Below are 13,508 nucleotides of genomic sequence, written 5' to 3' on the forward strand. Positions count from 1 at the left end.
TGACATCTTCAAAACACTGCTTGATGAATGGTGATCAATTGATTTCATTGTAGTTGGTAGGCTCATATCTGAGGATTTTGCCTCCTTTATGGTGTTTTCTCCTTTCTAATGGTGAAGAACCTCCCTCCATTATAATAGAAACCTTGTGAACAAGCTTAGAATAGCAAGAAGTAAGAACACAAGCTCAAAAATCGAAATTTGCATGAGTTTGGGCGATTTTCGGCCTACTCTGAAACAAGCGCAGCGCAATGTCCAGAAGTGCATCGCCACCTTCAGAAGCGTAGCACAGTTTCCAGAAGCGCAATGCCAACTTGCAACCTGCTTTTGTAGGCCTTCAACTGCTCCAAATTGAGAACTTGATCGTTGGAAAGCTCTTGAAGTCTGCTACAAGATGGACTCCTCAAGAATGTAATTTGGACACTCCAGCAAGGAGAAATTTTGATTTTCCCAAGGTCACTCCAAAAACACAAGGTGTCTCTGACAAAAGCACAGTGCCAACTTGCAGAGCACTTTTGGATGCCTTCCATTAATCCAAATCACTATCTGAAGGTACCATTGGAAAGATTAGGATGCCTGCTACACAATAGAGTCCTTAAGCACTGCCAACACCTACTCCAAATCCCTGAAAAACTGTCTTGAAGTCAAACTATCCAGAAGTGCAGCAACTCTCCTGTAGCAAGTGTAGTTTGGGCATTTCTCTCAAATCATAACACATGTGCATAAACTGAAGGAGGTTTTTGTTCCTTGGCCTATCATTGACAAAAACCTCTTTCACTTTTGTAAAATTCTTCTCCATTTGGTCAGAAACATATTTTGAAGCAAAATTGTCCCTATGAGAAATGATGAGACGAGGTAGTGTACTACAACATTGTCTTATTTGAAATAAAACATTACCTTTACCTTTATTTTTCTTTCCCTAAGCTGCTAACTCCCTTTATCCACTGAATTACATGATGGACATGTTTTTGTTTTGACCTATGGTTTCATGATGACACATGCAGTGAAACCCTAGATCATGACCTAAAATGAGGAATTTAACCATTTCATGACCCAAGACACTTAAATGAAGATATGATACCTCGAAGAAGACAATGACTAGGATGAGTGATGAAGACCATGAGTAAGTGAGGGGAGCAGTAGTGACCTAGACACAACAACCAGTGACCAAATTTTTATTTGAAGATTCACTGAAATGACAAAAATTTGACTTGACACGCTAACAACACCTTCTAAGAGCATATTTGATCACTAGTGATAGGCTGAACTGACTGACACTAACAAGCAACGTGACAGGAGATGATGCAGACATAGGGTGTTGCTACAGGGGGCAACAACGCTAGAACACATTCCTCGCTAAGAGGGAGTACTAATTTTTGTAGCATTGAATGTGTTCTAGCCATGAAATTTTGTGGAGAGGCTAGAATACATGAGATCTCCAAAACCCAAAAATCGTTTCTGGAAATTCCGCCTAGAAGTGTCTCAATTAGATTATTAACCAGCTTTTAAAGTATTTCTTAAGTCTAAACTTAGGGGGTTAATTAATGAGTATGAATTGAGATAAGGCGTGAATCATCTAGAAACTCACACGATCGACCCGAAAGTGATCCTAGCCATTGATTAAGTTTTAATCTTGATCGTTGGTGCTCCAACAGTGAAATATAAAAGAAAGTTGATGTGGTGATGGACATCATCCAATGCAGATACTCAGTGACCTTCGATTTTCTTAGTAGCAACAACTCAGTAGAGAAGATAGAGACAGAAGGTGAGTAGCATGAGAGCAGCAACATTCTGGGAGAAAGTTTTTCAGTTCCCAAAAAGTCGAAGGAAGGAAGGCCTAAATCTTCAGAGGGCCAGCGTAGGCACTACGTTGAGGCTGACGCAAGCATCTCACACAGATGTTGGGGAAGCTATTTTAGAGGCAGAAAATAGCTGTGGGGTGAGAAAATTCAAACAATAATTTTGCCAGTGATTTCTTCATATTAGATTGTCAGTTGGGCATCTAAATTATTGTACTCAGATTTGTTGTTGAACATTAATAATAAAACCCTCATCTGCTAAATCGGTTTTCCTAAGTTGGTTTTTTTGGGGACAATTGTCCAAAAATAATTGTGTCAATTTTATTGTGTGTGTGCTATAATTTATCAGTTTCCAATATTTTATTTTCTGCAGTATTTGTATGGTGAAAAATTTCAGTTGTGATTTTATTCATTATTTTCCGTAGTAAACAAACTACAAAATTAATTTCTAAGTTAGAAGAATAATCTCCAATCGCTGCAATAGATAGAATTTTCAAATTTAGAAGTGTATTCCTCACCATTATCGGATCTCAAAGTCTTTATTTTTCTTTTGGTTAGGGTTTCCACTTCAAATCTAAACTCCTTGAATTTTTCAAATACTTTATCTTTTTTCTTGAGAAGTTAGAGCCATGTCTTTCTAGAGTGATCATCAATGAATGTCACATAGTAAAGATGACCTCCAAGTGATTTGTCGGATATAGGCCCACACACATCAGAACAAATGAGGTCTAATATTTCTTTAGACCTTGTTTCACTATTTGAAAATGGTTTTCTTATATGTTTACCCAAAGACCATCCCTTGCAAACTCCTTCATGATCTTCTATGATATCGGGGATGCCATGAACTAGTTGATTAAGAGTGGGAATGACCTTGTAGTGAAGATGACCATATCTTCTATCCCATAGCTTAATGGGATTGATTTCCATATGAACTAGGGTTTGAAGAGCTAGTGTAATGACTCTATATAAGCTTCCTTCACAAACTCCAATAACCCTAGCTTTATCAATACTTCAATCTTTTCCCCAAACCAAGATCTTTCCATCAACAAAAGCAACTCTATCCCCTTTATCTTCTAAGCAAGAAATCGAAAGAAAATTCTTTCCAACCTTGCAACATATAGTATCTTGTTGAGATGTAGTTTAGCTCCATTCTCCAGCTTCAAAGATGTTGATCCCAAGCCTCTAATAGCATAGCTTTTTTTATCTCCCAATTCCACTGCATGAGAAGATGGTTCCTTCGATAGATTTTGAAGTTGTTTACTTCCCCCTGTCATATGCCTTGATGATCCATTGTCAATGATCCATGCATTATCATCATTAAGTGAACCTATAAGTGCAGTTACGAACCCTTGACTTTTGACCTTGTTGAATAAGTAGTAGAAGAACTTCTTGATCTAGCTTCTTGCAGTATTGAATCCCATTCTTATCATAGAGGGAGTAGTCATTTCCTTCAAGCCAACGAAATGATCTTCGATCTTCTTTAACCTTAGCTCTGATACCATGTTGAGAAATCAATGCTAGTAGAATTACGGTTAGATTTCTCTTTCTTGATAATTACTTGTGAATTATGTTGGCTTCTTTTACTTATTTGTTATATTATCTTTCATCAAGCAATTACCAAATTATTTGTGTATGAAGATCACAAAAACACAAGACACAAGATGTAAGCACTATGCCAAGGAAAAACCCCTATCTAGGGGAAAACCCAATCAAAATATCTTCCTTCAATAGTTTTCTTGAGACTCTTCAACCTAGACACAAACCTCCTCCAACCCCCAAGTCAACCTCCTCTTCTAGCAACTTCAGCCTAGAATTTCGACCTTGAAGCGACAACACTTCGACCAAGCAGATGGTAGCTGCAGCAGCTTCGACTAGAGAAGAAAAACTTCGATCTACCGAAGTAACCAAAATGAGAGAGAGAGAGATAGCCCAAAACTTCGATTTTCTCTTTTCCTTCCTCTTTCTCCTTCTTCGCACTTCTTTTAGCCTCCTTTCCTTCTTCGCACTTTTCTAGCTTTTTCTTCAAGATATCAAACTTATGAGTGAGTGAGAGAGTGCTCCAAATGAATTTGATCTCCTTGTATATATAGGCTTCAGGTGAGGTCAAATTGCCTTGTTTAAGGTCGATTTGATCTCCTTCAGGCCGACTTGGTGTGGAGGTGTCAAATACCTAATTTGACGCAATAATAGATCTTTTTACATGATTCAAAAGCCCAAGAAGCGTCTCTTTAAATTGACAATGACTCTAATGACTCAGAATAAATTCTAGAAGTCCTCAATGGGGACTTTGACCTAAAACATGATGACTCAAGCATAAAACCCATGCTTTAATAAGTCATTGTGATAATAATAAAAAAAATATTTTTCATTTTTTTGACAAGTACATTACATAATGACTCAAATACATTTACGAAGATCGAACCTAGTTACAATTTCAACATCCAGTACACAACATGCCCAGGTCGTTTTACACCTTCCAGAGAGGAGTGATGACCTTGCAGATGCAGTGTTGCCCCTACAGAGCGAGTGATGGGCACTTTCATGGTTCCACATGTTGATTGACACCTTGAAGTACCCTCTAGATACTAAAATGTTGAGCTCCTCTTGCTTTGTGTTTACTTGATGTTGTACCTTGAGGACCCAGGATACCCCTAGGCTAGTCTTGATATAGTGTTTGATAGACATTGCTTGTTCTAGAATCCCGGTGGCGATGGTAATCCCTAAGATGACAAGGGAGGACTTGTACTCATTTTTGGAGTCCCAACGTAGGAGAGAGAGAGAGAGAGGTGCCACGTCACCTATCCAGTCGTCAAGAAGGTGACGTAAGGTACCCACAAAATGGTTTTAAAACTTCGAGGTCTTTTGAGGCACTTCTTGAGGCTTCCCCTTAGGATTTGGAGTTGATTATGATGGTGAAGCATCTCCTTAAGTCCATTCCACGCATTGTTGTGGCATTTATTACTCAAAAGGTGATTATGTCATGCTTGTAGAGGATATTGACCCCCACTTGTGGGCATTTATGGCATTATTTTATTGTTTTGAGCCATGAGGTTGGCTCGCAACCTCTTGTCTGATGAAACACTCAAAGTCAAACTTGTTTTAGGGATTGTAGGCTTTATTTTTTTCTAAAAGTGAAGGAATAGACCTCGTATAAATCAAGGATCCCTCCATTTCATTTGATCATCATCACACATGTGAAGTCAACCTCCTTAGAGAGAGTGCAAATTACCTTCAGCTAAATCACTACTTGGCACAATGTTATTTCTATGGAGTGCCTTTATATTGGAGATTGACTTTTGCATTGGAGATGCCTTTTTGGGATTGAAAGGAGTTTCTTGGTGGAATTTGTAAGTTTATTGCTTATTTTTCTATATTTTTCATGTAAATGAATTTATGCTAGGGTTTCTAAAATGTTCAATGTCTAAATGTATGTTTTTTATTGAAAATCTTGGTGAGATTTTGCAGGTTAAAATTATTCTTCCTTGAAACATATAGAAGTGCTCCTAGCGTGCATCTTCTATATGTAGCTAGGGTTTTGCACATCAAAATAAATTTACCCCCTTACTCTAAGCAGATTTAATCTTCCTTTAAAAGTTGCCCAAAAACTCTATTAACCCTTCTAGGATTAGCCACTAGTCTAGGTTGTGTTGATAAAAAACCATCAATAATTTAATTCTTATCTCTTCCTTACCTCTCCTAGGCTTTCTACGGCAATCCGCTAGGGCTTTTCTATGGTCAATTTGTCATAGAGTGGACTTTGAGTGGGATGCTTGTCGATGAAATTCCAAGGTTTTCCTTCATAAACAATTTATATGCAAAATATAGTATTTGTTGTGGTAAAACCTTAGTAATTAGGGTTGATTTCATCCTTTCTTGGTTCCTTCATGCCATTGAAACTCTAGCCCTTAGCCAAGCTTCAACTTGAAGCTTGTCTGAGAGTCCCCCTATCCCTTTGTTGACTTAATTTACCTACGGAATATTTTCTTTGACTTTTGCATGTTCAGATACTCCTTATCATTACTTATCAATCAACCCTAACTTGTAGTGGTCCTTACCTAGTGTAAGGTTGGACTACTTGTTCCTTTATAAAGAAAATTTAAGTCTATTTTGGCTTTAAGGTATCTTTCCCCAGGCCATTCATATCACCTTGAGCCCGCTAATTAGAATAACCCTTTAGGTAAATATAGGAAAGTCTTCCTTGTGGTCGAACTCACTAAACAACAAGAGGAAGATTGTTGAGGTGACAGTGGCAATCCTTCCTCAATGTTGCCATAGTGTCTGACCCTTGTTTAGTGAGTTCTTCCATTGGACTTGCTAGATTTTGTAGCAACATGGCACACCTTGCACAAAACCATACTACTAAACATAGGGCCCCATTGCTAGTTCCAATAGTATATGTATCTATAGATCCACTATATAGTGGTAGTTTGAATCCTTTGATCTCAAGGGTTTGAGGTGTAGGGTGCATTCCTCACTACAAACTTCCCTTCCTTCTCTTTGTCAAATTTAGCGCTTGTCTCATTGAGAACCCTAACTTGGCCTTGATTTGTTGATCCATCTACTATTGGAACTAACAATGGGAACCTTATGTCTAATAGCAATGGTTTTTCACAAGGCACCAAGGAAATTTGTCCACGACGTCTATCACAAGGTGAATAGACTTGAATGGAAGTGACCTTGGCATTGATATAGATTGCTTTCAGTGGAGTGGAATCTACATTAGTAGTCTGCATATCATTTACAAGTTTGGAGGAGATTTGAGATGGGATTGTTGTACCCATTTGAAGATATGCCAATAATAATCCAAACCCTCATTAATTTTGTGATTGTTGTTTAGCAAATAAATAAAGATGGTGTTTGCATTCACAGATATGTTTCCATTCTTCATGAAAATATCATGGCCACCAATAATATGAAAGATCTTGAAATTTCATTCTAGGGAAATGAATGCAAATTCAAAAATTTCAGCTCACATATTAATTTTCCAGGATATAATCCCCTCAAATATTAAGCCTATAAGAGACATTTACACATACACCAGATCCAAAAAACACTTTATAACAACAGATCTACAAATTATCTTTTCTTCTAGGCATATGTTAAATAACTTACCAAACTCAACACTATGTTATGTCAAATCAGCATGAACAACAAGCACCGGAAATTGCTCAATCAAGAAGATAATGTTGTCCCAACACTCGTCAATTTCTTAACCTAGCGGACTATCTCAGATCTATTGAATAAATGCACAATTGGGTTTTTAACGTAAACAAAAATATTGACTTCAGGTGGTAGTTCTGGTGGAAAAATTTCCACTCTAGTACTATACATTACAAAAAAAAATAATGCATCTAAGTTTAAGGCTATCAGATAGAGAGTTTAAAAGTTAGACAAACCTGTCACCAACACCAAGGATGTAGGTAATAACACAGTAGCCAGCACAGCTTTTAATAAATGTTTCCAGACATGTTGCTGTGATGCCAAAAGGTCCATTTTCATCAGGATGATATTGCTGCAGATAGTTTACAAGACTCCGATGTTCTGAAAGAATCTGACAAATATAAAAAGGATAGAAAAGTCAGTGCTATATACTTACTGAAGACACATGTCAAAGCCAACCCACTAAATCTCATTCAGGTTATGTGCTTGTAGAAAGAAACTGTTCAAAGAATGCATATGAGAAATTGATTATTAATGAGGAACTAAATATAGAAGTACGTACACACAACATATCTTGTTAAATCAAGAATACCAACTTTATTTTTTGATCATGCAAGAATGACATATCAAAGCACTCAATTCTTCATCTTACTAGTTGCTTCACCTCATACTCTACACTAAAGAAGTATGCTTAGAATATTAAACTAAAGAGACGTTATCTTATTATTGAATCAACATATTTTAGCCACCCTACAAAATGAATGTTTTATGTTCTTGAAGTAGAAGATGAAGTTTTTGATTTAACTCGGGATTAACCATTTATTTAGACAGTTTTGAAATAAGACATTACAAACTTATCCATCAAAAAAGGCATTGGTCTTCTCCAATTTCTTATAAATTGTGCATTGAAATTTAACTTACTTGAGCTAAAGAATTTGACGGGATGAACTCTATCATTCCTTCTTCATGTCCCGTTGCCAATACTTTATATGGAGTTAATTGTAAGTCAAGATTTTCCAGCTTTAATAGTCGATCCATCAATGACACCATTTGAATAACCTAGAATCATAAGATCAAAAAACATTGTGAATAAATATTGATTATAGTGCTATGGTTGCTTCATATAGCTAGAACAAAAAATAAAGAAAGGCATAAAGAATTACGAACAATTCTATCTTCCTGTGACTCTTATTCTCAAAATTAAGATTAGAAAATATTTTACGAACAGTACAATTTCAAAGCAATACTACCTTCATCTTTTCATTATGTTAAGAAAACACCAAGCCTATGCAGAAATATTTCAGAGAAATATTGCAAAAGGTGCATCATGGATCCATTGGAAAATTAGAACTTCAAAAATAGTATAAGTCATTTACTAAAATTTAGTGACTTGTTACCCCTTGTTTTGTATGAGACCTCCAATCGTGACATTTTATCACAGCATTTGTGACATTCATCACACATGTCACAGTTTTGCAGGATGACACTAATGGACCATTTGATGGACTAGGGATACATATGATTTGCTAGGAGATGATGTTATCACTTGATTCATTTGGTTCAGTGTTGTGATTGGAGGAGATCCATTTGCTTTCATTTTTGGATCGGATATCGTGTTTATTGCTAAGTTGCACTGAAACAGATAAAGGAACAGATACAACAAATTTTCAAAAAATTTGGATACGATACAGAAGGAAACGACACACACACACACACACACATATATACACATATGATACGGGAACAGATACGGATACGGATACAACAAATTTTCAACAAATTTGGATACCATACAGAAGGAATTGACACACACACACATATATATATATAACAAAATAAGAATTTCATATTATCATTCAACTTTTAGATGTTGGAAATACTAAGATGGGGGTGAATCAATATTTCTTTTACAATTGTTGTTTTTATGCCAGTTAAGATCACTTATAACTTTAACACAAAATGAACAATGATATAAATAATTTTCATTTTATTAATCAATGATGAAGGCTCCAATCCTCTTTTTACAATAAATCAAGTACAACAAGAGTTTAGGGCTTCAAACCCTAAATGAAGACTCCAATTTTCAATCTCTGACCTGCACTGTGCCAAGCTCCAACTCGAACTTTAATGAGGCACCAACCTCTAGGGCTCCAACCCTATCCACTAGTCCAAGCTCCAACCTAGTCTTTATGAGGCTCCAACCTCTAGGGCTCCAACCCACTACTTCAATTCTTCAATATGAGTACAAGATGTTCTTCAAGGCTTCCCAAACGCTTCTGCAACAAGTCTTACCAATGTCTTCAACAATGCTCTCAATCAATCTTCAGTAACCCTTCATTCATCAATGACAACTTTATGTTCTACAAACAGTGTCTCCACAGCTCTTCATGTCACCCAAAAAAATTTCTTCAAGGTTATGTCATGAGGACTTTCATCAATGCATTATGAGGTCTTCACTAATGTCTCCAACAATCCAAAAATTAATCTTCAAAGTTGTTTTCACCCTTTTCTATTAAAATTGGCAACTAGGGCCAAACTCCACATGGGTAATCTTATTTATGACAGCTGAAATTTTTCTTTGATTCCTCTCTCCGAGAGGTGTAGGATTGATCTAAAGATCATCCAATTCTAACATGTACAAATGAAGTTATGAATTTATTTTGATTATGGTCAAATTGTCAAGGTTGGCCAGTAAACTTATGTAGGCTCAAAAAATGCAACAGTCACATCTATTCATCCGCAATGTTGCATATAAATAGAAGGTGACTTAGCCTCATTTGGACACACTCATCTTCACACTTCTCTCTCTCTCTCCTCATTGATTGGGTACAAATTTTTGGGCCTCTCTCTCTCCACACATCAAAAATTTCACGAGAGCGAAATTTTAGGAGACCGAATTTATAGACAGTTTGACCAAGTGTTGACCAATGTTGACTGTAGGTAGAGCTGACAACAGGTGGGATGTTTGACCAGACTTTGACTGGGCTGAATTTTACTATTTTGAGGGTTGTTTTATCTTGTTGTTTGTAGGCTGAAGTTGACTGAAGTTGACCGATTTGTTGAGGGTCAAATCTGCCCTATTGACCAGGGTAGACTTTTCTGGTTAAGGCTCTTTTGTTGCTATTATAAATTATCGAATTTGTAAATTGTACTCTCTCTCTGCTGAACTATTGAAGACTAAAAGAAGATTTGATCAAGGGTTTCCCCCATTGGGGTTTGTCCCTGGCTAGTGCCACATCTTGTGTTGTCTTGGCTTGGCTTGTCTTCTACTATTTATGTTTATGTTCTATCTACATTTTACTATCATGTTGATGTGATTGCTAATCTGAATATTGATACTGGGCACTATTGTGAAAATTGCGATATTATCGCGATAATATTGGAAAATTGCGATTTTTTGAGTTTGGCGATATTATCTCCCGATTTTTACGTTAATTTTTTTCGCAAAAAATCATGAAAAAATTGCGATAACTTGAAATAATCGCAATTTTTATGAAAAAATCTTGAATTTTTTTTCTTTTTTTTTGGCCGATTTTTTGATGAGGACGAGGAGGTGACACAACCTACCCAATGTACTCCTGTCACCAGTAGAGGACGTGGTCTACCTCCTATAGCTCCTAGTTCTTCAGCTTCTAGAGCACAGTAAAGTCCACTACCAACTCCACCGGCATCTACATCTAGAGGGAAAACTATTGCAATTTCTCACAAGAGGGGCAGAGGAAATCAGTGGTATTAGTTATTTGGTTCATTTCATTGTATATGACATTATGACTCATGATATGAGATGCATTATTATATTTTTTGTTGATATTTTGAGGCTGAGTTGGGACTCAGCAGTCAGGCCTGACTATTCAGAACACGATTCACTGTTATGTGTGATGTAGCACTAGAAATGATATTATACATCTTATATATTTAGTTCTTTTATCATATTTATGTGTCAATGTATTTATTTTATGTTGTAGATGCTTTAGATATTAAAAAATTGAGAAAAAATGAATATTTTTGTATTTTACGATTTTTTCCTGATTTTTTTCCCTTGCCAATATTATCCCGATAACGATTATTGCAACATTGATATTGGGCTAATAAAGAAATTGAAGTAAAATTTCTAGAAAGCATAGAACATACCATCGTTGCCTAAAATTAACATGGTATCAGAGCTGAGGTGAAGACAAAGCCCAAGCAAGAGTGAAGGAGAAATCACCAAAGATAGTTGGACAAGGACGAAAGGTTCAATGGGTTCCTCATCCTACTTCCCGGCTAAATACAAGCTCCATGATAAATCTGACTATCATGGATGGGAGATGTCTCTTGACTTGACCTTGGAAGAAAAAGAAGTGATGGACTATGTGCAAAGTAAATCCCTGAACCTCCTTCAAATGCACTGATTGCTGTGAAGACCAAGTACAATAGGGTTGAAGTCAAAGCAAAGAAGATTATCAGGGATTCCATTGACAAGCATTTGGTGGCCTACATCTCTGAATTGAAGATCTCCAAGGAGATCTACGATAGGTTGGTCAGCATGTTCAAGGTTGGTAATGCTAATCAAATTTTGTTTCTCAAGAATAAGTTTTAGGATATTAAGAAGGGCAAGGATGAGGATATTCAATCCTATTTCTTGAGAATTACTGAGATCAAGAATGATCTACTCTCAATTGGAAAAGTCATTCTTGACAGGGAACTTACTTACTTACTCTCACTACCCTTGGAGGACTCCCACCTGAGTGGTATGTATTTAGAACTATCGTCCTCAACAATGATCGAATTCCAGGGTTTGAAGAATTGATGTCGAGATGCATTCAAGAAGAAACAAGAATGGTGGAGCAAGAAATGCCTTCTAATAGAAGAAACCCCACTGCATTCTCCGCTCATGCCAAAAGGACAATAATGCAGGGTCTAAAGGTCATTTCCATGGAAAGCCTGGATCTAAGGGAGGAAGGAAGGGCAGGTGCTTTGTTTGCAATAATTTTGGCCACTATACAAGGGAGTGTCCAAATAGAAGGGACACATCACATGATGATGATCACAATCATTCTAGGGGAAACTTCAACAACAACGACCAAAGGAATGGCAAGTCCAATGGCAAAGGAAAAAGGAATGCAAGACATCAAGGAAGTGGTCGACCCTCCAAGAAATCAAGGAACTCCAGGTATGAAGAATCAAATGTTGTTAACAATAAGCAAAAGGAGTATTATCTTATATCGGCCCTCTCCACTGCCTCTCCTCCGAACACTTAGGTAAATTGGTTGATTGATAGTGGTGCCTCAAGGCACTTCACCAGATACAAGGAAGACCTCTCTAATCTAATAGAAAAGAAGAAAAACTTGGAGATCATCCTTGGAGAGGATGCCACCTATCCTGTGAAGGGAGTAGGGAATGTTACCCTTCAATTGAATCAAGGTAACACTATTCATTTGCAAGAAGTACTATATGACATATGTACTTGATCTCAAGAAGAACCAGGTGTCCATTTCAGCCATGGAGGACAAAGGATTCAAGCTGGCATTCATCGATGGAAAGGTACGTGCTTGGAAAAGAAATTTTAAAGATGCTTTTACTCTTGGGTTCAGGGTTGACACTTTGTATCAAGTTGGAGGAAGTTCATTGGGAGCCATGTCTTGCGACACATCTCTACAATCTGAACTATGGCACCGAAGGTTTTCCCATCTTCATTATAAGGCCCTACCCGATGTGAGACAAATAGTGACAAGTATGCCCAAGTTCAAAGTAGAGCATGAAGGTGTATGTCTGGGATGTGCCGAAGGAAAACTTACAAGGGGACCATTCCTCTCAAGTAATAGCAAGACCACAGATATATTGCAATTGATCCACTCTGACACATCTGGTATGATGCCCGTAAACTCTTTGGGAGGATACTTATATTATCTCACCTTTATGGATGATTATTCTCGCAAGACCTAGATCTACTTGAAGAAGAAGGATGAAGTGTTCACCTAGTTCCAATAGTTCAAAGCCTTGATCAAAAACCAATCTGAGAAGAAAATCAAGATATTGAGGAATAATAATGGGACCGAGTACGAATCCAATGAATTCCAAGATTATTGTAGATAAGTTAGCATTAAGAGGGAGACTACAATGCCATACACTCTTGAGCAAAATGGTGTGGCTAAAAGGAAGAATCGCCCTATTATAGAAGCAGTTCGTGCCATGCTTCATGATCAAGGCCCTCTGAAGTTCCTATGGGCTGAAGCTCCAAATATCGTCGTGTATGTTCAAAATCGATGCCCTCATCAAGCATTGGACTCCAAGACTCCCAAAGAAATGTTCACTGGTAAGAAACCCAATGTCTCTCATTTTAGAACTTTTGGAAGTCATGTATATTTTCATGTGCCGAAAGAGAAAAGAAGCAAATTGAGTGCATCTGGGAAGAAAGGAATCTTTGTGAGCTACAATGAAAATTCTAAGGGATATAGAATTTATGTGGGGCTGGTCAGAAGGAAATTGACATAAGTCATGATGTCACCTTCGACGAACATATGGCCCTCAAGAAGATCAACAACCTTCCTATCCTAAGGAAGGACAAAGAAG

General features: G+C 37.2%; 1 protein-coding gene across 1 annotated transcript in view; it reads right to left on the bottom strand.

Moving 5' to 3' along the window:
• The window catches only part of LOC149216328 (phosphatidylinositol 3-kinase, root isoform-like), a 477,313-nt gene that overhangs the window by 59,153 nt on the left and 404,652 nt on the right, over positions 1-13,508 (bottom strand). The window contains exons 14-15 of the mRNA XM_089392772.1: positions 7,878-8,015; positions 7,193-7,347 (exon numbers count right to left, since the gene is read on the bottom strand). Of these exons, the coding sequence (XP_089248898.1) occupies positions 7,193-7,347; positions 7,878-8,015 (293 nt within the window). The remainder of the gene's footprint in view (positions 1-7,192; positions 7,348-7,877; positions 8,016-13,508) is intronic.

The sequence above is a fragment of the Pinus tabuliformis genome, chromosome 1_1 (genome assembly GCF_031772625.1).
Source record: "Pinus tabuliformis cultivar Carrire ecotype Pingquan chromosome 1_1, CPIR1, whole genome shotgun sequence".
Taxonomy (NCBI): Eukaryota; Viridiplantae; Streptophyta; class Pinopsida; order Pinales; family Pinaceae; genus Pinus; species Pinus tabuliformis.